This window comes from Alexandromys fortis, unplaced genomic scaffold, assembly GCF_014885135.2.
Source record: "Alexandromys fortis isolate MF-2015 unplaced genomic scaffold, M_Fortis_MF-2015_v1.1 scaffold_46, whole genome shotgun sequence".
Lineage (NCBI taxonomy): Eukaryota > Metazoa > Chordata > Mammalia > Rodentia > Cricetidae > Alexandromys > Alexandromys fortis.
The window spans coordinates 11135309-11159988 of NW_026067919.1; the positions used below are offsets into that span (position 1 = coordinate 11135309).

A 24680-nucleotide genomic window follows, 5' to 3' on the forward strand; every position below is an offset into this window, starting at 1 on the left:
TTTATTTTTTATGTGTATGAGTTTTGCCTCCAGGTAAATACGTGTACCACATGTGCGCTTGGAGGCCTTGGAACCAGAGTGATGAAAGTTATCAGCAGCCATGTGGGTGGTGTGAACCAGACTGGGTTCCCTTTAAGAGCAGCCAGTGTTGTTCACTACTGAGCCAGCTCTTCAGCCCCCATCATATATATATATTTTTCTGAGACAGGGTCTCTAATTAGTCTGGAGCTTACAAAGCAGGCTGGTCAAGGATCCACAGGGTTCACTGGTGTCCACCTCCCATTTTTTGGGGATTACAAGTATAAGCCACTATGCCTGTTTTTTTTTCTTTTTTTTCTTTTTAGGCTGTGACTTTTTTAAAAAAAATTTTACATACCAATCTCAGTTTCCCCCTCTCTCCTCTCCTCCAGCTCACTCCCCCATGCCTGGCTTTTTTAGTGGGTTCTGGAGATGGAACTCAGGTCCTTAGCCCAAGCACTATACAGACTGGACCATGTCCCTGATACTTACAATTCGCTAAGCCACCAAGCCCGTCCTCTCTAATATACTCCAGGAAACCAACAAGACAAAGACAAATAAGCAAAGATGATGGGTAGCCAGCTGACCACGGAGGAGCTGGAAGGCCGAAAGGCACAGGGAGATTTCTCCTCAGGCAGACACACAAACATGGCAGCGAGGCACCACTCAGTTTAATGGCATTGTCAGCCACTGGAATGAGGATAATGCCTGAGCATGTTAGGAGCACTCTCCATCCCAGCAACAGCTGTGCCCATTTTAAACTCACGTGCTAAGTGTGTGCACTCACGTAACTAACTCTGTGATCAACAACGAATATTTTCATAGTCGCAAAAATTCCATTATGTCCCTGCCTAGGGGCGTTTCCCCCTTACCCTCAGACTCAGGTGGCCACTGACCAACTCGCTCAACAGAGATTATGTTTTAATGTTTTACACACATGAAATCTTTTATTTGTGGTGTCCTGCGTCCTGATTCTTTCATCCAGCATAACTGATACTTAATATTTATCAGTTTGTTCATTGTGTTTTAAGTGGGTTAGCAATATTCTACTGCATGGATATATCACAATTTTTTTAACCATTAAAAAGCAAGTAAAGATGATTTCTGGGAATGACGTCTGAGAGTAGGAAACACATGTGGCAGAAGAGGACGGGGGATGCACAGATTTGTACCTAAGCAAGTTCAGAATGTTGTGTGTGTGTGTGTGGGGGGGGATGGTTAGCTTTGCCAGGTAATGCAGGGACAACATCTAGTCTCCCTTCCTTCTCCCGCTGCAGTCAAGTGTAACAGGCATGTCTCTGCGTTCGAGTTCAGGATGGATTCTGACAACCTAGATATTTTGGTCTTTATTTGGAATATGTTTCACTTCAGACAAATGGACCATAAGCAAGCCTGGTTTGTGCTTACATTTCATTTGAGATGTTTAACAGTGAAGCCAAGGACATAAACAAAAGCAGCTTCTGGTGTGTGTGTGGGGGAAGGGGCGGCTGTCTGGTGACCTGGATATAGCAGCTACCGTCTTCAAGGCTTTGTTCTTGTGTTTACTGACTTGTGTGGTGCTGGCTTCCATAGACTGTCCCTGTATATATTTACAGACCCCAGCATGCTCAGAGCTTCAAGGGTCATTTTGAGGACACAGTCTTCTAAGAATATTGACTACAAAGCAAACAATGCTGAGAGTGAATGGGGAACCTACCCTTTCGGACTTAGGTGGTTGAAGCTATGATTTAGATATAGATTACATGCCAAGAAAAAAGTTTTAGGAATTGCTAATAGTGATGGTTGTTCAACTGTGAACATTTCCTTTTCTTTCTCTCTTCCTGGATCTCTCTCTCTGTCTGAGGCAGGATCTTACAACGTACTAGTCTTCCGTGTAATTCATTACACAACTCAGGCTTGCTTTGAGTTTGTAATCCTCCTTCCTCACCTTCCCAAGTTCTGGGATCACAGGAGGGTGCATCAGGCCATCCTTAGCTCTACTTACGTCACTTAAATGCTTCAAAATTGTTAATATGTCATCTCTTTATAGATACATACATTTATGCCAATTGTATATACTTGTAACATATATGTCTGTAACTTAGAAAAGTTAGTAAGTGAATTGTGTGTTGTATGAATTATATCTTAGTTAAAATTTTAAAGGCACCCAAGACTTAAATGTTTTTAAAGATGTTTTTATCTTATTTTATATGCACGAGAATCTTGTCTGTGTGTGTGTATGTGTGCATCACATGTGTGCCTCATGCCCACGGAGGACAGAAGAGGGTGTAAGATCTCTTGAACTGCAATTACAAATGGTTGTGAGCTACCATGTGGGTACTGGGAATCAAACCTGTAGCCTGTGCAAAAGCAACAAGTGGCCTTAACCTGTGAGCACTCTCCAGCCCCCGAGACTTGTTTTTAAAGCCCCTTCTCCCTTACAGAGACAGCTCAAGAGTTTGCATATCTCCTGTGCTTTCACAGTCTCTTAGAAGGGGAGCAGCTATAAGGCTTCACCTTGTCAGCCTGATGTGTATTCCTTCTACACCTCTGGCCCAGTGGCTTTCCTTAGGTAACCACAGAGAGTGTCAGAAGCCCCCACCCCCACCCCCAGCGTCACTGTATGAGAATCTGTGCAGTAAAGGCTGCCCAGTGCCTGGGACACTTGGTATTGTGAACTATGTGTGTGTTAGTCGTGTCTAAACCTGAATCTCCTGGGCAGTGCTTCCTCAATGTAGTAGGTTTCAGATACTTTTCCAGAAGCTGAACTGAGTAATGTTGGACCTGTCTCCCAGTCAGTCTTCAGGAAGGGAAGTAGTAGGACTTTTCATTTTCAATTGTTTGTTCTGGATTCAGATCTGCTTTGCCGAAGATGGAGGCTGAAGATCTCTCAAAGGCCGAGGACAGACCTGAAGATCCAGGTTTCCAAAATGAAGGCCAGTCCCCTGCTATGAAGCCTGATTTCCCACTAGAAGGACAGTGTCCTGGTCCCACTGCCCTCTGGGATACACTTGAAAAGAAATTTCTGGAATACCAGCAGCTGACGCACAAGAACCCAGAAGAACGTCGGAAGAACCTGCTGAGCCTGCTCCCCTTGTTCCTAAAGGTCAGAACCTCAAATTTCATTTCATTTTTATTTGGCCCATAAGGACTCTAGCTATTTGGGGGGCACATTGTGGGGCTGTGATACACTTACCAGCCAACGGTCACGACTGAGTGTTTAGTAAGCTGTGCTTTTCAGCCATTTGCCTTTTGTGTCTGGCGAGATTGTGCGGAAGCCCCATTTCTAGCTATCTGGAAACACATGCCACTGTTAGCATGGGGACCTTGCTGGTCTTTGCCACTATACCCTGATACAGTGCTTTGAGGACACTTGAGGGGGTTTGGGTAGCAGCACAAGGATCTCTGATGAGTCCGGAGAAGGCTTGTCTTAGTTCGTTTATGAGCTGTCATGGCTTATGAGCAATATGGAAATCACTTCTCCAATTATTTTAAAAATATATTGGTAGATATAATACCAGTAACCAGATAGTTGAAACTCCTGAGTGTATATAAAAAGCCCTGGATGGCTTTAGTTGATGGAGATGAAATGTCTAAACTTGACTCTTAATGTTTTGCCCGGTGAAAAATAAGGTGATCTAGAATGTTCTTTGAATGAAGGCATTGAACACACGTGAGTCTGAGCTGCTCCTGCTTGGAAAGGAGTATTTTCTGAGGTGTGAGGTCACGCCCAGCTGGACTTCTTTGTCAGTCAGATTGACACTGAAGGGGCGAGAGCCTTGTGGAGTTAAGCTTGGAAGAAGGTTAGCAGTTAGACATGCTTTAGCCCAGGGACTCTTGAGAATGGCAGAAGAGTCACTGACCCATGCAAGATTTTGGTTACCATTTTAGTAGCAGAAGGCCTATGGGAATCCGAGGAGTACAGAATTCTGACAGGGGCTTATATGAGGGGCACAGAAAGAAGAGGTCTCAGACAACCAAAACCAACAGTGTCTCCATCCTGATCTAGGGTCACTCTTCCCCTGCTCTTTATCTTTCTTTTTTAATATTATCTTGTTCTGTCTTTAACTAGCACTACCAAAATTATATGAAGATGCTCACCGACTTACCATGGTTTGATTTATGATGTTTCAACTTTATGTGAAAAGTGTGGTCAGCTGAAATTGAATTTTAGATTTAAGATCTTGATCGTCCATGGGTAGGGTGTGGTATGATCTCTCTCTCTCTCTCTCTCTCTCTCTCTCTCTCTCTCTCTCTCTCTCTCTCTCTCTCTCTCTCTCTCCTGGACTTCCGCAGTGAATCCCAGCTCCTAGTTAGCCTAGGCATGACAGCTGAGCAGCCAAGGCTGAGCATGCTCAGTAGGTTAGCTGTGTTTGATATATATTCATTCACAGTGGGTTTATTGGAATGCAAACTCAGTAAATCCAGGATTTACTAATCTATTATTAGAAACACCTGAAGTAGAGTGATAGCCCAAGTTCAAACACTTAGCAGGGGGCAGAAGTAAGACCTTCAGACCAGTGTTGTGATGTCAACTAAACACACACTGTCATCAATGAGACCTAGACAGCACTCACCACCATTGTATCTGACCGGGCCACTGGGCTAGGGGTTTACAGGTTCTATGCCAACTCTGGGAGGGAGTCTACAGATGTTGAGAAACCTGCCCAAGGTTATCCAGTTAAGTGGTGGGAGCAGAACTGAACTGGAAAGGCTGCCTGAAGGCAGCATTGCTAACCTCTGGGTTCCCTTGCTCAGTGCATGAGTCTGTAGGACGGGCCTGTCTGCTTTCCCTTTCCCTGACCAGTGACTCACGGTGCAAGGACTGCCTGGCTGGGATCTTACTTTTCCCTTGGTGACAAAATGATTGTCCTTCCCTGCACACATGACATTTGGGCAGCTGACTCCAGGGCGTGGCAGGCAGGGAAGAGGTGCCATTGCATCACATAGGAAACAGCACAGGGCCAGTGACTTCTGCCGCACATAGGGCAGTGTTATCAGGACTGCTGTCCAGGCAACAGTGGCTTTGATTGATGAGCACTTTTCCCATCACAGGGTCTCAGGCTGGAAGGAGAAGTATGTCTGGGGGAAGCATGGCTGGCTGGCTGGCTTCTAGCCTTTGGCTGAGCTTGTTCCAGGAGATGGGAGGCACGCCAGGTCCTGCAAAGATACAGGCACCAGGAGAGCTAACACTATAGGTCTCACTGTTGAAGACTGTTCTTAGAATTTGTGCTTTGAGAAAAAAAAGCAAGGCAGAGAGAGCCCAGAAGTAATTGTAAAATCCTTCACTGTATGGAACTGGGGAGGCACATGGGAGAATGGGGGATGTGTGGATATGGTGAGCTAGGGTTCTGCCAATGGGCTCATTCCTCCATAGAAGAGGGGAGGTCTCTGTTTCTTCTGTAAAACTTATTTCTTCTAATTTTTGAGGTTCTAATATGATTCTATCATTTCCCCTATTCTTTGCTTCCTCCATACTCTCCCATATATCCTTCCTTGCTTTCTTTTAAATTTATGACTTCTTTCTCATTAATTGTTGTTTAACACCACACACGCACGCACACACACCATTTTTTTGTTTCAGCAAAAGCTTTGATGTTCCACTTTAGAAATTACAAACACACACACATTTCGAAATACATAAATACAACATGCTCAGTTCATATAATATTACTTCCAGGTTGACCATTAGGGATTGGATAATAATTGGTGTGTGATTCTTGGGGAAGACTATTTCTTTTGGTCTCAGCACTCTTTTGTTGCCTGTAGGTCATTGTATAGGATTATATACCCATAGACGTCATGCTTACAGGCCTCTTGGGCTTTTCTCTGTGTACACAGTGTATGTATTGCTGTGTACGTCTTTATCTCATGTTTGGAGAGTCATGTTGATGAGATTGTGTGAGTACAGCTTCCAACAGTCTCAGAAGAGACCATCTTACAGCAAACTCCCCGACCCTCTGGCTCTCACTGTCTTTCTGGCCCCTCTTCCTCGTGATCCCTTAGCCTTAGGTGTGGGAACTCTATCATAGGTGTGTCTATTGGGACTGGCTCCACGTCTCTGATTTTACCACAACCTTCTTCTTGAATCTAGGTAGGTTTTGGTGGCTTGGCTAAAAGAATAGGGAAGAAAAACATTTCTAGGCACAGGGCTCAGGAAACTCATGTGTCTACTTCTTGTCCCTGGGAATGCTGGGATACTCACTCACTCCCTGTGTGTTTCTGATGAGTAGTAAGAAGGTCATACAGTCCTGAGTAGAGAGCCATGTGCACAGGGACGTGCTCATTCTCCCTCATTCATCTCCCCCTCCCTGTGTGTGTGTGTGTGCGCGCGCGGGCACGCGTACATGAGTGTATGTTCATGCGTGTGTGAATGAGTGTATGTAAATGAGTGTGTGAATGAGTGTGTATGTGCGTGTGTGAGAGTGGTATACCCAAGTTTATAGCTAACTACTGAGCTGATGGAGTTTGTTTCATTGAATGTGGTCAATTACAAAGTAAATCTACTGGTAATTTAAGAAAGTTAAGTAACGCTGAATATAATAGAAGGGTTAACTAACAATTATTTCTCTAGTGTGATTTCCAGAGGGACACAGAGAGTCATTGTCTCCTGGTTCACTCCTGAGCCTATTCTACCTTGAACTCACTCCTGAGTTTGCCCAACCTTGAACTCACTCCTGAATCTACCCTTGGGCTCGCTCCCAAGTCTGCCCTACCTTGGAGACTGGCCATGGCTCATTCTCACCGTGGGGGACCTGCAGTTCTGCCGCTTTAGCAGAAGCTTCCCTGTAGCACTTTTATTTTTGTTTTTGATTTAGACAGGAGGTGTTCTCGGTCCCACTCTAAGCAGAAAACCCCACCTAAAGCCTGGGAATGGCTGGAACTGAGAGGCAAACCTCCTAGACCACAGTGAGAGTAATGATACCATGGTCAGGCAGGACCATGCCACAGTTTTTATTTTTGTCCTCAGAAGCTGGGGTTTTTCTCTTATCTCCTCACGAACCTTTGTCTTTGTTTATTCTCCTTTGGAGGTCATAACACTGTTTTCTTTCCTACATGGAAAGAGAAGGGACAGCCACAAGGCATGATGGTGCAGCCTAGAAAATGTTAGTAAATAAAAGTTTTTTGTTTTTTCAATATTGAGCAATATTCTCTCAGCATGCAAGTCCCAGTTTGGGGAAAAAATTAGGGCCTTTTGGAAGTTGCTTTAACTCTTTGGAGTCTCCATGGTACCATTCAGTGACTGATTGACTCTGTGCATCAAACGGCACCCTGGTGGCCGGAAAGAGTTAAAGCAGCCGGAGAAAGCGCCCATCATAGTCCCAGGAAGAAGCTGTGCCTTGGGAGCCCCAGCTCTGAGTACAATTACTGCTCAAATCACAGTGGCCCTATCTGCTTTATTGCCGCGTGCCTCCAGGAGTCCCACTGCTCCCGAGACAATATCCAGGCTCCAGAGTCAATGGCCTGGAAATTGGTCTTTGAAGGCTTGGGAGTACAGGGAGGAAGTAAGGAGCTTATTTGAAAGTTTGCACCACCCAGCTTGTGTTCCTGGGGAAGGGTAGTAGCCTACCTCATTCCAAGCTGAAGCACTACTTTCCACCTAGAGATCACGTGTCTGAGGGACCCTTGGTTTCCAGGTGGTGGCTGTCATGTTCATGGACATAAAAAAGCTACTTGGTTGGGCTCACCGTGTGTGAAATAATTCAGCTCTTCCTCTTTCTGTTTCCCTTCAGGAGACAGTCTTATTAGGCAGCCCAGGCTGGCCTTGAACTTGTGCCTCAGTCCATGAGTGCGGGCACCACAGGTGTGGACCACCCTGCCCAGCAGAAACAACTGAACTCTTAAGGTGGCATCTTAACTGATTCTTTTGTTTAATCCTTCCCCCACACCCATGATTCTAGTTCATTTTCTGTTGCTATGACAAAAAAACCCTGATTATAAAGCAACATAGGGGAAAGGGGGTTTATTTGACCCGTAATTCCAGGGTACTGTCCATCACTGAGGGGAAGTCAAGGCATGAACTCAAACAACTTAGTCTCCTCTGCCTCTATTGTCAAGGTCAGAGAAAAACCAATGCACTCACACTGTCGGCCTGATTGCACTTAACTTTATCTAATCTTAATCTTACTTTATCTAATTGGGCTGAGTCTTGCTATATCAATTAAGAACCAAAGCAAATCCCCATAGAAGCGCACCCAGACAAACTTGATTAGAAAATTTCTCATCCAGGCTTTCTTCTCAGGCACTAACCAGACCACTCCATTTCTGCAGAGTGGCATTAAAGGCAGTGCCGACACCAAAGGCTGGTGTGAAGATCAGTGGAAATAGGACCATCGTATTATGTATCTGGCCCTCATTGTTATTGTGCATTACAGTTATTATAATCATTTTCTCTGCTTGTCAAGTATTTGCTGAACACATACTGTGTCCAACAGTCAATAGCAGTTTCGTTGTTTTATCAGAGGTCTAAAGTGCCATCTTATCTCCTGTTTACCTCCTTTGTCAGTTAGGTCGGCATGCATAGAATAGAAAATTTAAAATACAAAACTAAAAATTCAGACCCCGTACAATATTTAGCTCACAAGATCGCGCACAAATTTTTACCACCTAGCATATGGGAAATGAAGCCCAAATCCAGCAGGTTCTGAAGATGCCTACCGTGATGAACTTGTATAATTGGTTCTCAAAACATTACATTGCTGGTGTTTATCCGTGCGAATGCATCAAGTCTAATATTTTCAGGACTTTCTGTGACCTATTATATAAACATTCCACAATGTATTCACCCACCGTCTTATTACTCATAGCAAGGTTTTTCTCCAATTCTCTCCAATCACACACAAAGCTGCAGAAGTAGTTCGTGTCCAACGCCAACATTTCTCTGGGAAATATGTCTAGGAGTGGACCTGGGGTTCTCTAGAGTGTGGGTCCCTTTCAGTTGCTGATGAGTCTGCGGTGTAAGAAGCAGAAAAAAACACTTCTGCACGCCACAATCTGAACTTGAGACAAGCAACATTTCTTTTGCTAGATGACAGTAACGAGGACGGCCAGGAGGGCTGGGTGTGGAGAAGCCAGTGAACTCCCACAGAGCCCATGGTGTGCATATGGCAGCTGTGTCAGTAACGTTTCTGTTCCTGTGATAGAACACCATGATGAGCAACTTATAGCTGGGTGCATTTTGGCTTAAGGTTCCAAGGAACTAGAGTGTCATCATGGCAGGGGAGGCATGGTAACAGGCAGGCATAGTAACATAGCAACAATCTGAGCAATCATGTCTCAACTACACATACACTGTCCCCATACATTTGCAAGAATGGGGTCTATGGTGTGACCACAGGATTTGTTTCATTTCTTATATACTAGGTGCTGAGGATTCATATGCTACGTTTTGGGCTAAATGTTGCATGAAGTCTGAAGTTTTGGTGTTGTATTTTAAATTCTCTGTTCTGTAAATGTTGACCTAACTGACAAAGGATTGTAAACGGGAGACCCAACAGTGCTCTCGAGCTCAGCCAGAACAGAATGCTGACAGCTGTTGGACACAGCGTGCGTGCAGTTGCGCAGTTGAGACGGGATTGCTCAGTTTCTGGTTCCAGTTACTGTGCCCGCCTGTCGCCACGCCTTCCTTTCCCTGCACACAGGAAGCAGAGAGAGCAAGCAGGAAGTGGGGTGAGACTAGGAACCCTCAAAGTCCTGTCCATGCAATGTACTTTCTCCAGCAAGGCTGTACTCCCTAAAGGTTCTATACCCAAGCCCCCAAAGAGCACTACCATCCAGTGACCAAGTATTTAAATGCATGAACCCATGAAGACATCTCTCAGCTGGAGGAGGTAATAACGTCATACAGCACTAAACCGAAGGCCGCGCGATAGCCTGCGATACCACCTTTTAGAGTTTAGCTGAGTGACTGAACCTGACATGCACAAGATTTGAAAACTGTATGCTGGAGTTGGGACAAGGTTTGAGGTCAGGTTTGAGGTCCAGGGGCTCAGCTGTTGGAAACTTGGACCCAGGGGAGGATCCTTTCAGAGTGGGACCCAGAAGCCAGTGAGGAGGAATTAATGCTGGTCTCTTGAAGTGGCTTCTCACAAGAGTAAGTGGTAGAGGGGCTGGAGAGATGGCTCAGCAGTTAAGAGCACTGGCTGCTCTTCCAGAAGACCCCAGCTGCAATTCCCAGCACCCACATGGCAGCTCACAACTGTCTGCCACTTCGTTCCAGGGGATCTGACAACTTTACATCAATTCACATAAGAGAAAGTTAAGTAAACTATTAAAAAAGAGTAAGTTGTTAGAAAACAACGTCACCATGTCTTGGTCCCTTCTGCAGGTGCTTCTGCATGTGCTTTTGCTATTTCTACTTTTCTGCTGTGCTTTGTCACAGAGGAGTGGCCCTCACCACAGTCCAGACAGATGAAACCACATAGTCCTGGCCTTCCAAACTTCACTATGGGTTTAATAAACCCTGCTTTGAGGTAAAACTCAGGCATTTTGTTATAGTAGCAGAACCCACACCCTGCCTGAGAAGAAAATCAGTGTGATAAAACAATGACTGGGTGAGGGAGGGCGAGGAAGGAAACCTGAAGAACCACTTATTGGGCAAACTTTTCTGAAGATGTGTGAGTGAAATGTTTTCTCACTCCAAATAGGATGCAGAAATAATCAATTCCTACTCAAGTCCAGCTTGGCGAGGCTGCGAGTTTAGTTAGCGTTCCTTACGGGTGGATGAATAAGAAGGAAAAAGGGAGCTAAGCAACAGCGTTCCTCTCTTCGCTGCTTGTTGACCTCTTTCTTATTCAGTCTAGGTCGAGTACACTGAGAGCTGATGCTCATATGCATGTTCTCCCCACTTCAGTTAAACTAAAGTAGCAAATCCCTCAAGAAATGCAGAGGTGAGCTGCCATGATGATTCCAGATCTTGCCAAGTGACAACCAAGACTAACCATCACAGTGGATGATGGGGAGCATTTTGGATACACCTGGGACTGAAAGCGGGAGCCTTTGGCTGGCTGGAGGCAGGCCAGGTGACTTTCACGCACAGCTCGTTGCATGGCTCCCTCTAATTGGAGTCTGTCTGCTGCCTTTCAGGCCTGGGAACACTCCGTGGGCATCATCTGCTTTCGTAGTCTCCAGAGGCTGGCAGAAGATGTGTCCGACCAACTCGCCCAAGAAATACAGCAGGCACTTGCGGGAAAGCCTGCAGGTAAGAGGAGAGGTGGTGTAGGATGTGCATAAAGTTGTGCAGGATGGAGAACAGAGTTGACTGCAGACCCACCCGACCCCCAGAGCTCTCTCTCTTCACACACACAGACACTACATCTGCACAGACACACATGGTCACTACACCTGCGTGCAGAGACACAAAACACAAATACTTAGCACAGAGATGTTCACAGCCACACACAGCACACTGTACACATTGCATAATTCTGCACACCACACACAGAGACACTAAACATGAATACTTCACTCACGCCAATGCTGCATTCATATCACACAGACACACAAACACACACTGGATCTCTGGGAAGATTTCCTGGCTTCAGAGGAGGACCCATGTGTTCAGTGGAAAGCTTGGTCTGGTAAAATGCTGAGGCTAGAGAATGCATCCTTTTTTTGGGGGGGGGTGCCTGATTAGTGATCTTCCAATCATGTGAGCCAGCCCTTGGAGGCTGGTGGGGGTGCCACAGGGTCTGTGAGCTGAGGGTTGGAATGTAAGGTAGAAAGAAGCTTGAGCATGGCGTGGGTTACTGGGTTGTCAGTGGTATAAGTTGTTGGGCGAATCAAGAAGTGAGGTGAGAAGTCTGGGTTGTAGGGGTCCAGTGTGAAGGGCTAGTTATTACCCATTTGGCAATACAGAACCATGGATGACTACTATGGGTACTAAAGCCCCCCCCCACACCCCAAGTTACTAATCTTGAGGAGTTTGGGACATACTCAGGTGGCCTTGAGGCTCGGACAAGGACTCTGTTTTTCAGCAGTACATAAGCACCTCTTGGGGGAAAGAGGAGGTCCTGGAAGCTGGGTGGGCAGGATGCTTCACCAATCAGCTTTTGACATCTTGCAGAGCAAGCCCGGGCTGCAGTTGGACAGCTACTGAGGTGGAAGGGGGACGTGGATCAGGATGGCTACCTGCTCCTAAAGTCGGTGTATGTGCTCACGGGGACCGACTTGGTGAGTTCCAGGCTTTTGCCCAGGGGTCCTCAGTGCCCCTTAGCTGTGGACAGAGAGAATTAAGGTCCAGCACAGGGTAATGAATGGTCCCCTTCCATATAGTGACTCATTATATTCAGCTCCCTTCTCCCTTTCTGATGTCACACATGGATTTCAGGACCTGAGGTTCAGGCTTGGGCCCCGCCTTCTCAATGGACGAGCGGTGTATAACCACAAGTGAATTAGTCCACGTCTTCTACTTGCTTGTGTTGTTGCTTCTGATTTTAGAGGTTGGGTTAGTCATGCCTCTCTCCTAGAGTCAGTGCGAGAACATTTATAGCTGACTTTATCCATAAAGGCCAGGCTGGGTGTGTCCCAGGCAGGGTGCCAACTGGTCTTCTCAAGGACCCTGAGTTGGGTTACAGAGATGCATGAAGAAGGCATGCTTCCTGCATGAAGACTCCTGTCCGGCATCCCTAGAGCTCCTGATCTGGGCTGCATGTTGCTTCTCAATTGGTCCAATGGGAGTGAGGTCCCCCCTTGACCCTTGTCCTGAGTGTGCTGTGCCCTGTGCTGGCTGTGACTGTAACCTCTCACCACGGAAGTGGGTGTCGCAGGCTTCCTCTCGGGTGGTTAGTGGATGCGCGGCTAGTTCCCTCTCAGGGACACTGGCAGTTGTGGTCATCAGAAGAAATGACCATGGACCCTTGCAGGACAGGCCAAGCGATGTACAGAGGTAGTGGGAATGAGTATCCTGTAGGGGCTATGGCAAGGGACCTGGGGTGCAGCGGCCCTCAGCATGAAGTAGCAGGTAGGTATTTGGATGTTTGGGTGGAACTGGGGTGGCGTAACCTGTCATGGCTGTCTGGGACAGGCTCACAGCCTTATCATAAATGCCAACTGCAAGGGAGCCCATGACTTGCACTCAGTGTTTGTCCTGGGCAGGGACTGTCTGCAGTCTAAGTGGGAACTTTATGTCCACAGAAAGAGACAGCCCTGGAGCAGCGAGGGAAGCTAAAAGCTTGCTGTTGAGGAGGACAGGGACACTTTAGGAGGACAGGGACACCCTAGGAAATCAAGAACAACCAGGGCTCCAGTAAACGGAGGGAGGGCATTATCTTTCAACAAACAGTCCCCATAGATGGGTCCCATGATCACCTACATTTCCCAACTGAGGGCATGGGATGCAGAGAAGGGAAGTGGTTTCCCCACAGCTCCACAGATGTCCTCACATTGGTGCATGCCAGAGTTGCCTCCTCTTTGGATGACCTGTGCTCTTCCCTTGCAGGAGACGCTGGGCAGAGTGGTCGGGTCAGGGCTCCCAGCCCTGCTCCTGCAGTGCCTGTACCTCTTCTTTGCTTTTCCCGTGGAGAAGGATGAGCTCTTAGAGGGTGATGTTCAAGGGCAGAGGATGTTTGTGCAGGTGAGTGAGCAGGGCCCTGGCCTTCCCATGCCTTGAGCTTGCTTGGCTGGGGCCAGGCTCCTGGATTTTGCCCATCTCAACCGTAGCTTCCAAATGTCTTGTCCTCTCTAGGCTCTGCTCTTCCTGCATCTCCACTATGCAACATCCAGGTGGCTGCAAGATGGTTTTCTCCCTTGTTCTCTTCAGGACATCCATGTATCAATATCCACATTCCCCTGTGCTCTCTATGAAGAGTGGGATTCTCCCCCAAAGTGGTTCCCCTCACTGCCCCAGTTCCCCTTCCACCTGCACTCTCAAGTTCCACCCCTTCCTGGCATACGGGAGCACTTCTCTTTGCACCTCCCCAAAATTTTTAAAAATGGAGTCACACGGCACTTGCTACATCACTTCTGAGAGGTGAATCGCTAGGTGCCATGATTTATCACTGGGTGAGCGTCACAGAGTACAGGTGCACAGGCCTAGACTGTCCACATCAGTCATCCAGTGTGACCTCTCACTGTTTGAGTACCATAGAGTACAGGTGCACAGGCCTAGACTGTCCACATCAGTCTCCCAGTGTGACCTCTCACTGTGTGAATACCATTGAGTACAGGTGCACAGGCCTAGACTGTACACGTCAGTCATCCTATGTGACCTCTCGATATGTTTAAGAAGGATATGTTTTACAGGAAGTTCTTTTTGTAAGCAGAAAGGACATCCCTTTCCTAGCTGACGGTGTGAACAGTCCTGGCTGGGCCAGAGGGTGGTCGTGGACACTCTTCAGTGCCTTCTGCTGAGGCATGGCTGTCAAGGCTCCAGAGAAGCGGGGGAGGGGGGAGCAAGCTGCCATAGGAGCGCCTGTCCTAACCAGATTCCTCACTTCGTATCCCCCCCCCCCCCAGATGTTGTTGAACATTTGCAGCGAGTCGCAGGGTCTGGAGGGACTTCTCTCAGGAAGCGAGCTCCAGTCTCTGCTGATTGCTACCACCTGTCTGCGGGAACACAGCTGCTACTTCTGGAAGGAGCCCACCTTCTGTGTGCTGAGGGCGATCTCCAAGGCTCAGAGCCCGAGCGTCATCCAGTATCTGCGAAGTAGGTTTCTGGAGACCAGGTGTGGGCTGTGGGTCACTCAAGGGGTTCCTGCAACTCAGAGCAAAGCTCCAGTCCCCCTCCCCGGCCCTTTTTGCATGTACCCAGTACATGACCCCACTTTATATGGCTCCATTTGGGAAAATATGTGCGTAGCTCCTCTTGAGGCTGCACTGGAGGAGGGAGGAAAGGGGGCCTCGTTTACCACATATGTTCACCCACACAGAGAGCACTCAGGTCCTGCATGTTCCTTATATTGTTAGTCCCTTGGAGGTAGGTATTGGCACCGTGAAAGTGAAGCTCAGGAGTGGCAGAAGAACTTGACAAATTCTGTTGTTAAACGCGGAGACATCTGATTCCTGCACCTTAGTGCCTGTGTTAGGGAGCGTACTGGGGTGAAGGCTGGTGATTGGCACCACAGCCAGGCTGTGAACTCCAGTGAACGATCTCAGGGCTGTAACCACAGGGGTATCCTATTTGTCTTATCTCTCAGACGGGCAGTAGGATATTGCTGACTGCTTGTGTTCTGATTTTCAGTGGGTTGATATGCCCACAGTGCCTAGACAGCACCTGGATACTGACCTCAGCATCACACGCATCCCTGGGGGTTTTATTAGAGATGAAATGTTGCTGTCAATCTCTTAGCTCTCTCAGGGGCCTTCCTTAGCACCCACTGCCTCTGCAGGAGCCAGGTAACACTCCAGATAAGCATGGAGACTTCTGAGACAGCACACAAGTCTCAGGAGAGGTGCTTGGTCTAGAAGAAAGCCTTCTAAACCCAGCTCGAAGGAGCACATGCCGAGAGAAGCTCGCGTTCATCTCTGCTCACCTCCCACCCTCTGCCCAACATCTTCTCAGTTTTCCCAGATGAGCACAGCAGTCATCTTGGAACACAACACTTCTTTACGTGGGCTGATCCCAGAGAATGGGCTCTTTGGGAACAAGCTGGGTTTCTGAGCTGCTAATATCACCTGCATGCTCCCAAATCAGTGCTCTGATCTGTTCCTCTTTCTGTGACAAGGGACATCTGCTGGTTAGAATGAAGAATGCCCATCGGCCTTTTCTCTGACTAAGCCAGTTCCATGGGGTTAGAAGCCTCCCGCTAGCTCAGCCTAGGCCTATAGTTGAAGCTGAGTCATGCCTTGACATTTCGGTTTCCTTTATCCTCGTGGCAGCTAGAGGCTGAGTGGCTGGGGAAAGGCCGCAGGCAGGGACTGCTACCCTCTGCTACTCTTGCCAAGGCCTCACAAAGCTTCCTTCCCTGGAGGAAATTTTTTTATTGGATTTTTTTTAAAATACCAATCCAAATTCTCACTCCCTTCCCTCCTCCCATTCCCTCCACACACCCTCCTACCCCACCCACCTCTAATCCTAAGAGAGGGCAAGGCACCCTGTCCTGTGGAAGGTCCAAGGCCCTCCTCACTACATCCAGGCTGAGCAAGGTATACATCCAAAGAGAATAGGATCCCAAAAAGCCAGTACCTGCAGCAGAGACAAATCTCAGTGCCACTGCCAGTGGCCCCTCAGTCTGCCTCAACCATACAGCTGTCAACCACATTCAGAGGGACTAGTTTGGTCCTATGCTGGTTCATTCCCAGTCCAGCTGGAGTTGGTGAGCTCCCATTAGCTCGGGTAAACTGCTTCAATGGATGAACCCATCATGGTCTTGACCTCTTTGCTCATATTCTCATCCCAGAACCTTCTTATAGGCCTGGTAATTGCCATGGGCTGTGGGCTAGAAGGTGCTTAGGAAGGGAGGCTGGTGGTCACTACATCATCAGTACGCTTGGGTCCTCTCTTGCCAAAGGTTCCACTTCCGGCTTTTCTGAGTCCTTACAGCGGATGGTCTGTCTGATCCTGCATCCTCTCAGTTCCACTTTTGTGACTTGCCTGCTACTTAGGAGAGTCTCCACTCAGTGCAAATGCCACTCTGAGGACATCCCTCTTCTGCCTTCCCACTACTCCAGGCAACCAACAGAGTCAATAGCAGGCTCCTCACGAGTGGACCCCACCTCCCTCTTTCCCCACCCCTCACACTTCTGCTTGAATGCCCTGGCTTCTTGAGTTCCGGAACATTCCCTCTGAGGCCCTCCACCTCCTCACTCATCTGCTGCCCCTTCCTGGGATTTCTCATCTAGCTGATTTTTGCTCAGCACCCCATGGTGTCTCCATGTTGCTTTTTGAAGCCTTCCTCTCTGCTCTAGTCTTATAGGGCATCTCTTATCTAGGGACTAGAACTCTCATATTCTAGGAAGGAGGAGCTAAGAGTCTGCTTCTAATACCCCAGTGTCGGTGGCTCCCAGGAGGGCACCTTCCACAGGGAGGGAACCTCTTCTTGAATACAAGAGGTTGTAGAAAACATTCTCAATTATTCTCACTCAAGTCTTGCCTTACAAGTTGGAGTGGAGGTGGATGGTGGTGAGGGGGCAGCAGCCTGCCCTTCGGCTTCCTAGCTCAGCAGGGTTGTGCTTCCCTCCCACAGCTGCTGACTGTGTCAGGCTCTCAGTTCAGAACCTCTCCAAGTTGGCTGACACGCTCCCCGCACCCGAGGCGAGCCAGGCAGTAAGCCTCATCCTGAATTTCGTGAAAGACTCCTACCCCATCTCCTCTGCGCTGCTTCTGGAGTTTGAGAACGGGGAGGGCTACCCTCTGCTACTCAAGGTACTGTTGCGGTAAGTGGCTGGGCCTGGTGAGAGCTGGGAGAAGCTTGACTAGTCAAGCTGTGGTGCTCAGAATCGTCCCACTCCTTTGGGGAAGACAGACAGCAGCAAGAGTGTCTAAGTGTGTCTTATGAAATTCAAGGCTTCAAAGAGCATGGCTAGAAACATTCTCTCTGGGCAGCAGTAACTCAACACGCAGACAGATGTGGGAACCACTTCTTTAAGGGAATCAATGAGCAACAATAATCACCACTTCAGTAAGTCTGTTGCATGGCACACAGTACGCGTGTCACTGGCCTGGCTTCCACCTCTTAGAGCTCATGTGCCTCTATGCTTTTCTCAGAAGCTTTCTGGGGTCTACTACAAGTTGCCCTACCTCAGGGTTTGGAGGACTGCGTGTGGGAAAACCATGTCTCACCCCTGGCTCCACCGCCCATCGTCAGGAGCTGATGGGTAACTATCCAATAAAGTTGTCCCTTGGATGCTTCTGCTCCACCATCCCAAATCCAGCAGAAGGACAAGCGTAGTAGTCTGGGAAGGTACCCGCTTGAGAATGCATTTCAGGGAGTTACCTTCCTTTTGTCACTTCATAAGGCCTGCCCCCTGCTTGTCCTTTCTGAGATCAACTTCCAAGGGAAAGTCTTCCCTCCCAGACCCATGAACTTTGGGAAAGACACTGTGCTTCTGGGGCTGGATCAGCTTCTCCACTCCGGTCATTGTGTTGTATTCAGGGGGTGGGTGCTAATACCTAGGTATTAGCAAGAACAAATGATGGAAATAAAAGAACCCTCCCCCCCATTGTGGCACAGGCTCTTCCACTGAAGCTGGGGGAAATGCCTCAGAGCAAGGCTGTGCATACTCTGTTGGGCTCTTCCAGGTTCTCAGTGAATGTGGCCCTTAGCAATGTCTTTTACAGACTTCATGACAGATCCAAGCATTGAAGAGGATTTGGATGAGAGAGATTTGAAGGCCCTGAGTGTAGTCTCCATTTGGGTATTGGTCACAGGGCACAGTAAGCAGTCTGGCTGATGGTCAGTTGCCTTGGCCATTGTGGTGCTCTGGATTGCAGTTCCTACATGTTTCCTCTGTTCACTGCATGGGCAGCCTTTTCTAGGCTTCTTATAGAAGACAGAAGGAAGAACCAGAATGAGGAAGCTCACTGCCTTCCCAGGAGCCATGTTTCATATGTTCCTGATCTAGAAAGGATAGAGCTGGACAGAGACTCCAGGGGTCCTGTCCCATGAGCAGAGCAAGGCACCACCTGGCCATCACCATATAAACATGGGAGCAGCCATCAGCCATAGGCTAGGCATGAAGAAGTTACAGAAGTCCACGTCTTCCCCATGCCATCTGGGTTTTCTTTTTCCTCCTTTGAAGCATCAAGTCTTTCATTTCAGAGGTGATCTCTGCTCTGTGAGCCCCTTAAATTCATGCCTTTTGGGGATCCACCGTGGAAAGCAGCCTTTTTCTACACAGGACTGTGGTTAATCTCCAGAAGGTTCCTCCGTGTAGCATCTCTGCTTCCTGGCAGGAAGGATGCTCTGAGGACCTCCGGGGATGTCGGCAGCAAAGGATCCCATGGAACCTGACACATGCACGTCTCCTCCTGCACCTACATACTGATAATCAGGTTAAACTTGCAAACTGGGCACTGTAAGAAGCCAACAACAACAGTTAATAGCAAAATACAATATTTGTATGTAGTCATACTACAACAAATTTAATTTGAAGAATGAATTTTTCTATTTTTGGAATTCTTCATTGATGTGTGTGTGTGCTTTTAAAGTTAGTTTTATTTTATTTTACTTAGATAAGGTCTCATATGGCTCAGGCTCATCTCAGTCTCTCTGTACTACCGACGATGATCTTGAATTTCTGATCCTTCTGCCTCCACCTTCTGAATCCTGGGATTCTAGACATACATAACCATGACTGGTCTTATGCAGGGTGCTGTGGATGCTCGATCAGCACCCTATCGACTGACCTACACCCCCAGTTTCAGCTGATGTTCTAAGGCTGCAGCTGACTAACAACAATGGAGATTTTAGAGAGCAAAGCACTAAGAAGAGGGAAGTATTACAGCCAGAGAGATGGCTCAAAATGATTAAGAACCCTTGCTCTTGTGGAAGATCTGGTTTCAGTTCCAAACACCTACATGGTGGCTTGTGACCATCAGTAATTCTGTTCCAGGGCTCCAGCGTCCTCTTCTGGTCTCTGCAGGCACACACACAGTGTACATACATGCATGCAGGCAAAACACCCATAACATAAACTAGATATAACTGAGTCTGGTTCCACTTCTCTGGGTGAAAGACGGTAGACTGTAGATGGAGTGATGTTTATCCAGGGCTCTCTCTGAATTCTCCCTGTCTAAGGAGTACTGCATACAAACATGGCTGCTCCATCCAGGAAGTCCAAGGAGCTGACTCTGTTTGTCCTGCAGGTATGACGGGCTGACCCAGGGTGAGGTGGAACCCCATCTCGAGGAGCTGCTGGAGCTGGTGATGTGGCTGACCACCTGTGGGCGCTCAGAACTGAAGGTGTTTGACAGTGTCACTTATCCCCAGCTTGAAGGCTTCAAGTTCCATCAAGAGGCTTCTGGTGAGTCCTCTTGCATCTCTAAGTACCTGGGCGGTCAGAGTGGTGTCCTTGACAGGGCCCTGTGTGTTTCTGATTCATTTACATCTGTCAATGATGTTGCATGGTCTGACGCTTCTTTGACCTTCAGAGACATGACCCAGGCCTGTGGATAATAAATATCCCCTCAATCTACATTCCAGCTGTGTAATTTTGGCTTTGTACAAGGAAGTTTATTTTGTGTGGCAAGTGGGGGGAATATTGCTTAACATAGGCAAAGGCCCTGTCAAGTAACATAGGCAACCTCTGGATTCCAGCCCTACCCGTGGGTGACTTACCCTGGACCATTTGTTAGTATAATGGAGACTAATAACCTGCAGTAGCCACCTGGGCTCAGAGTCAGTGACCTCTCTTCCCGGGATGCTGAACATGAATCGATGATGCCAGCAAGTGCACTGATGTTTTCTGAGTGACAGGTACTCTGCATCCTACTGGGTGCTGGTTGTGAGCAGCTAGTGTCGGCAAGCACACATCACACACAGGCTGCTGGATGGAAAGCACCGGTACACGCCTGACCTCTAGTGGGTCAGTCAGGAATCCCTGCACAGAGCTGCTGGTGAGGGAATTCTGAAGGCTAAACTGCCGGTTGTCTAGGATGAAGGGGAAGGGAAGCGTTTAATGGCACAGAGTACTGACCAGGGAAGAAACACGGTGGTCTGAAACAGCCGGGTGGGTCTGGAGATGATCGCTGAGGCGGGAAGTTACAAACTGCGAGAGGAGGGAACTGGTGCAGCAGGAAGCAGGCAGAGAAGGGCATTGGGTGGGGGCTTGGGCAGACACAGAGGATCAGAGACTATTGGTAATGAAGACCCTGAGTTTTAGCAACTCCAAGACAGAAAGGGGCTTTGGACCAGGTGTCCCGGGGTGGAGAGAGAGAGTAAATGGGGGAAGGGCCAAGGGGCTAAGGAAGGTGTATCCATTCACCCACCTAGAAGCGAACCTGACCCTGTGAGGTCCTTTCCAGCAACATTTGATTCTAGTTGATTGAAACCAAACTTCTTGGCCCAGCTTTGTTCAGTGGAAATATCTACCTTTGATTTTAAATAAGAAGAAGCTGGTTGAGTTACTTTTGACCACATGTTTTTATCTACCTCTGTAGGTCCCAGAATCTCTACCTTACTGTGCAGTTGAAGACAGGGCAGTTAATGAGACTCCTGCTTCCTCTCTTTTCTGCCCCTTGGGGATCCTGTGTATCTGACCTGCAGGGGCACCTTTTGGTTTAGAGCAGCCATAGCCGGAACACTCAGCTAACCTGTCTCCAAAATGCTGATGCAACTCTTTCCCCACCACAAGCTGGAGTTTGTAGGTTTTCTAGACATGTACTCATTGGAACTATAAAAATGAAATTTTAAATACCATGTCCCGAGGAGAACACATGCATGTATTTCTAGATAGAAAGGGAGCTGACTTGCAGAACTGTCTCTTTTTTCCGTCTCCAGGGGTGACCGTGAAGAATCTCCAGGCTTTCCAGGTGCTGCAGAATGTTTTCCACAGAGCCAGTGACTCTGTCCTTTGCACCAAAGTGCTGTTGGCCATCAAGACCATGTGGGCCTGGAACCCTCGGAATTTTTTCCTGCTGGAGTGGACCCTGCAGCCCATCTCACAGTTTGTGGAGCTCGTGCCCCTGAAGCCACCCCCAGTGCAGGTGCACTTTTTCCAGCTGATGGAGACTCTGGTATTCAAGCTTCTCTACGTGCCCCACGAGATCCTGGCTAAAGTGCAGCATCTGATCAAGGAGAGTCCTGAGCAGCCCTGTACACTTGTGGCCCTGCAGAGCATCCTCAGAATCACGGCCAGTGACCAGCTTTTCACAGACATCTTCCGGGACTCAGGCCTGCTAGGCCTGCTGCTGGCCCAGCTCCGGAAGCAGGCCAAGATCATGAGGAAGTCAGGTGGGTAGATGCACTGACACCATTGTTAGCCAGGCTGGGTCTGCTGATCAACCCACCCTACTGTGCCATGGAGAATGTGAGCCTGTGCATCACACTGGGATGGAGAGAGAAAGGAACTCTGGCACTTGTAACTTCACAAAGATCAGACAGTCTCCAGGTCTTCCCTGGTAGAGTTGAGAGGGATGGATGCTACTTTGAGGGAACTCCTGAAACTGACTGGGGGAGATCATAGTTCCTCCTTGTCTTTAATTTCCTCCTGCATGAGGTTATCAGCTCCCTTGCTTTCCTTGGCATTCACAGGGCAGTTGGTACACAGTCTCTTTCAGTGCTCCTGTGGCACCCTGAACAGACAATGCCTTTCAACAGATCCACTGTTCAATTTGACCTCAGAGTTACAACCATTCCCAGAGGGGTTTAGTTTCTTTCTTTGAGCTAATGTTTCTAGTCTTACTTTGTATTTTTAAATGTGACCTATTGATTCTTACATACTCTGTCTCTAGTAAATAAATTCTTCTTGTTATCATTCATTTAGTTATTTTCAATTTTCCAAATAGGAGGTAAACTTCCAATTTCTGTTGGCAAGTCCCAGCCGTGGGAATCAGCGGTGGATGAAGAGACCCAGTTTGGGTATCAAAGATTTAGTGTTTCATCTACCTGTCCCAGATTCCCTCAAGTTGCTTCTTAGTTCAGTCAATAAACTGGCAGCCATCCCTCTTAGACACCAGGGGTAGCCTGTAAGGGGAAGACCAAGAGAGCAGGGCTTGGCTTGTCATCAAGGGCAATGTTTCTCAGAGAGTGGTTGCTGCAGAAGGCCCATTGACTTCTGGGAATGTGTTAGAAACAAGAATTACCTGGTCTTATCCAAGATCTCCTAACCCAAGGAAGGGTTTCAGCATTGCCCTTAGTATTTTCAGGCTTCTGATGTGCTCATGTTGGAGAGTCAATGTGGTTAGAGTTTTCATGGCCATCTCTTTCAGGGTTGGGATGCATGCTTCCTTCTAATGGAGGCATTGCACTAGCATCTCTTCAGGAAGGCAGGACACCCAAGAAGGAAGAGATTGTTGATTGTACCATGCAGTCTTAGTATATATTTATTTATTCTTAAATGTGGCAGGAAGCAAAGTGCCCAGTCCTGGTGTGCAAGATCCAGAGAGGGAACTCACCTGTGTGATGCTGAACACTGTGGTCGCACTTCTGCAAGGCTCTGTTCGCAATGCAGGTAATGATGGTACTAACCGTGCTGCGTTAGTCTTCAACAAAACAAGGAATGGTCAGTGTGACCATGGTGGCTAATATCCATGTGCTCACTGGTACTTGGTGATCATCTGTAAAATACACACTTCAGTTGATATTTCCTAATACTTTATAATAAAGTTGGTGGCAAAAAAATGCTGCTCAATATAGTATTTTCTAAATTAATGAGACCATTAAAATTCCTTTCACCTCTTTTTAAGGAAAATGTGTTGGTACCCTGCTTCATTAAATAGAGACACTGTTTTATTATTTTTTTTAATAAACTATAGAGTAAAACACTGAACACTTTAATCTTTTAAGAAATATAATTTGAACTGGGGGGGATGGCAGCACATGCCTTTAACTTCAACACTTGGAACTCAGAGGCAGGTGGATCTCTGTGAGTTCAATGCCAGCCTGGTCTACAGAGTGAGTTCCAGAATAGCAAAGGTGTAATCGATCTTTTTTTTGTTGGACCACCAGCTCCCCAGTAGCAACACAGAGACTTCTTATTAATTCTGAAATCTTGGCCTTAGCTTAGATTTGCTCCCAAATAGCTCTTACAACTTCTACATTCTGCTATGTGGCTTTTTTTCTTTTTTCTTTTTTTAACCTCTCTTCAATTCTGTATGTCTGACTTGTTCCCTGTTTTGCTGGTGTTTCTCCATGCCTAGATTCATCTCCTCTTCCTCTTCCCCCCTCCCCCGGAAATCCCACCTATCCTCTCCCGCCTAGCTATTGGTCATTCAGCTCTTTATTAAACTAATCAGAAGGTGCCTTAAGAAAGACACATCTTCACACTGTACAAAAAGATTATTCCACAATACCAAGGCTACACAAATAAACCCTGTCTCAAAAACCAACCAAACAACCAAACATATGTGTGTATGTGTTATATACATACATACATACATACATACATACATACATACGTTCCTCTAGTCAAGGATAAATTCAGCAGTTATATTTATCTTTGTTTTGGTGGCTTTGCTTTAGTTTTCCAAGATCATGTGGCTTTCATGGTTTTCTTTTTAAAAAGGTTCCTCTTTGCATATCAGTATACACCATGAAGCAGCAGCACAGATTCCTGTCATCCATAGGCTTGGTGATTTAGATCCCAGGGGCATTGAGACCCTTACAGAGTGTCTATGCTATTTCATTCCAGCAGAGGAAAGCCTGCAAAATGTTCCTCATCAGTGCTGGTTAGAATTCACATTTCTGAGGTGACTTTCAGACCCTGGGGTGGTAGCAGATCGAGGTCAGTCTTGGGGATCTGCATTTAAACAGGCCTCCTCGCATGATTTCCATTTAGAGGGAGTGTGGCCATGATTTGAATATCCTGACTCAGGACTTGTAACTCTCAAATCCTCACTCATTAAGCTCTTGGGTTGGCAAGTCAATGCTGAGTCTTTATTCCTTGAGAATGAACCTGAATGCTAGTCCTGGGCAAGAAAATGCCAGTCCCGAGGTTGCCTGTAAACAAAAACGAACCAAAATTAGGTTCCTTTAATTTCTCCCCAAGGAAAGACCTAGGATATTAAATATGTTTCTAATTTAAATTCTAGCTTGCATTGTATAGAAGACAAGATCCCAAGCCCAGCCAAGAAGCTATTCTCAATT

General features: G+C 47.4%; 1 protein-coding gene across 5 annotated transcripts in view; it reads left to right on the forward strand.

The window, feature by feature from the left end:
• Positions 1-24680, forward strand: part of Wdfy4 (WDFY family member 4) — a 222821-nt gene that overhangs the window by 20992 nt on the left and 177149 nt on the right. For all 5 annotated transcript variants that reach the window (XM_050140691.1, XM_050140690.1, XM_050140692.1 and 2 more), the window contains 9 exons: positions 2854-3103; positions 11083-11197; positions 12062-12168; positions 13436-13570; positions 14452-14641; positions 17121-17310; positions 19742-19899; positions 21375-21827; positions 22942-23046. In XM_050140691.1, coding sequence (XP_049996648.1) covers positions 2870-3103; positions 11083-11197; positions 12062-12168; positions 13436-13570; positions 14452-14641; positions 17121-17310; positions 19742-19899; positions 21375-21827; positions 22942-23046 — 1687 coding nt within the window. In that variant the 5' untranslated portion in view covers positions 2854-2869. The remainder of the gene's footprint in view (positions 1-2853; positions 3104-11082; positions 11198-12061; positions 12169-13435; positions 13571-14451; positions 14642-17120; positions 17311-19741; positions 19900-21374; positions 21828-22941; positions 23047-24680) is intronic.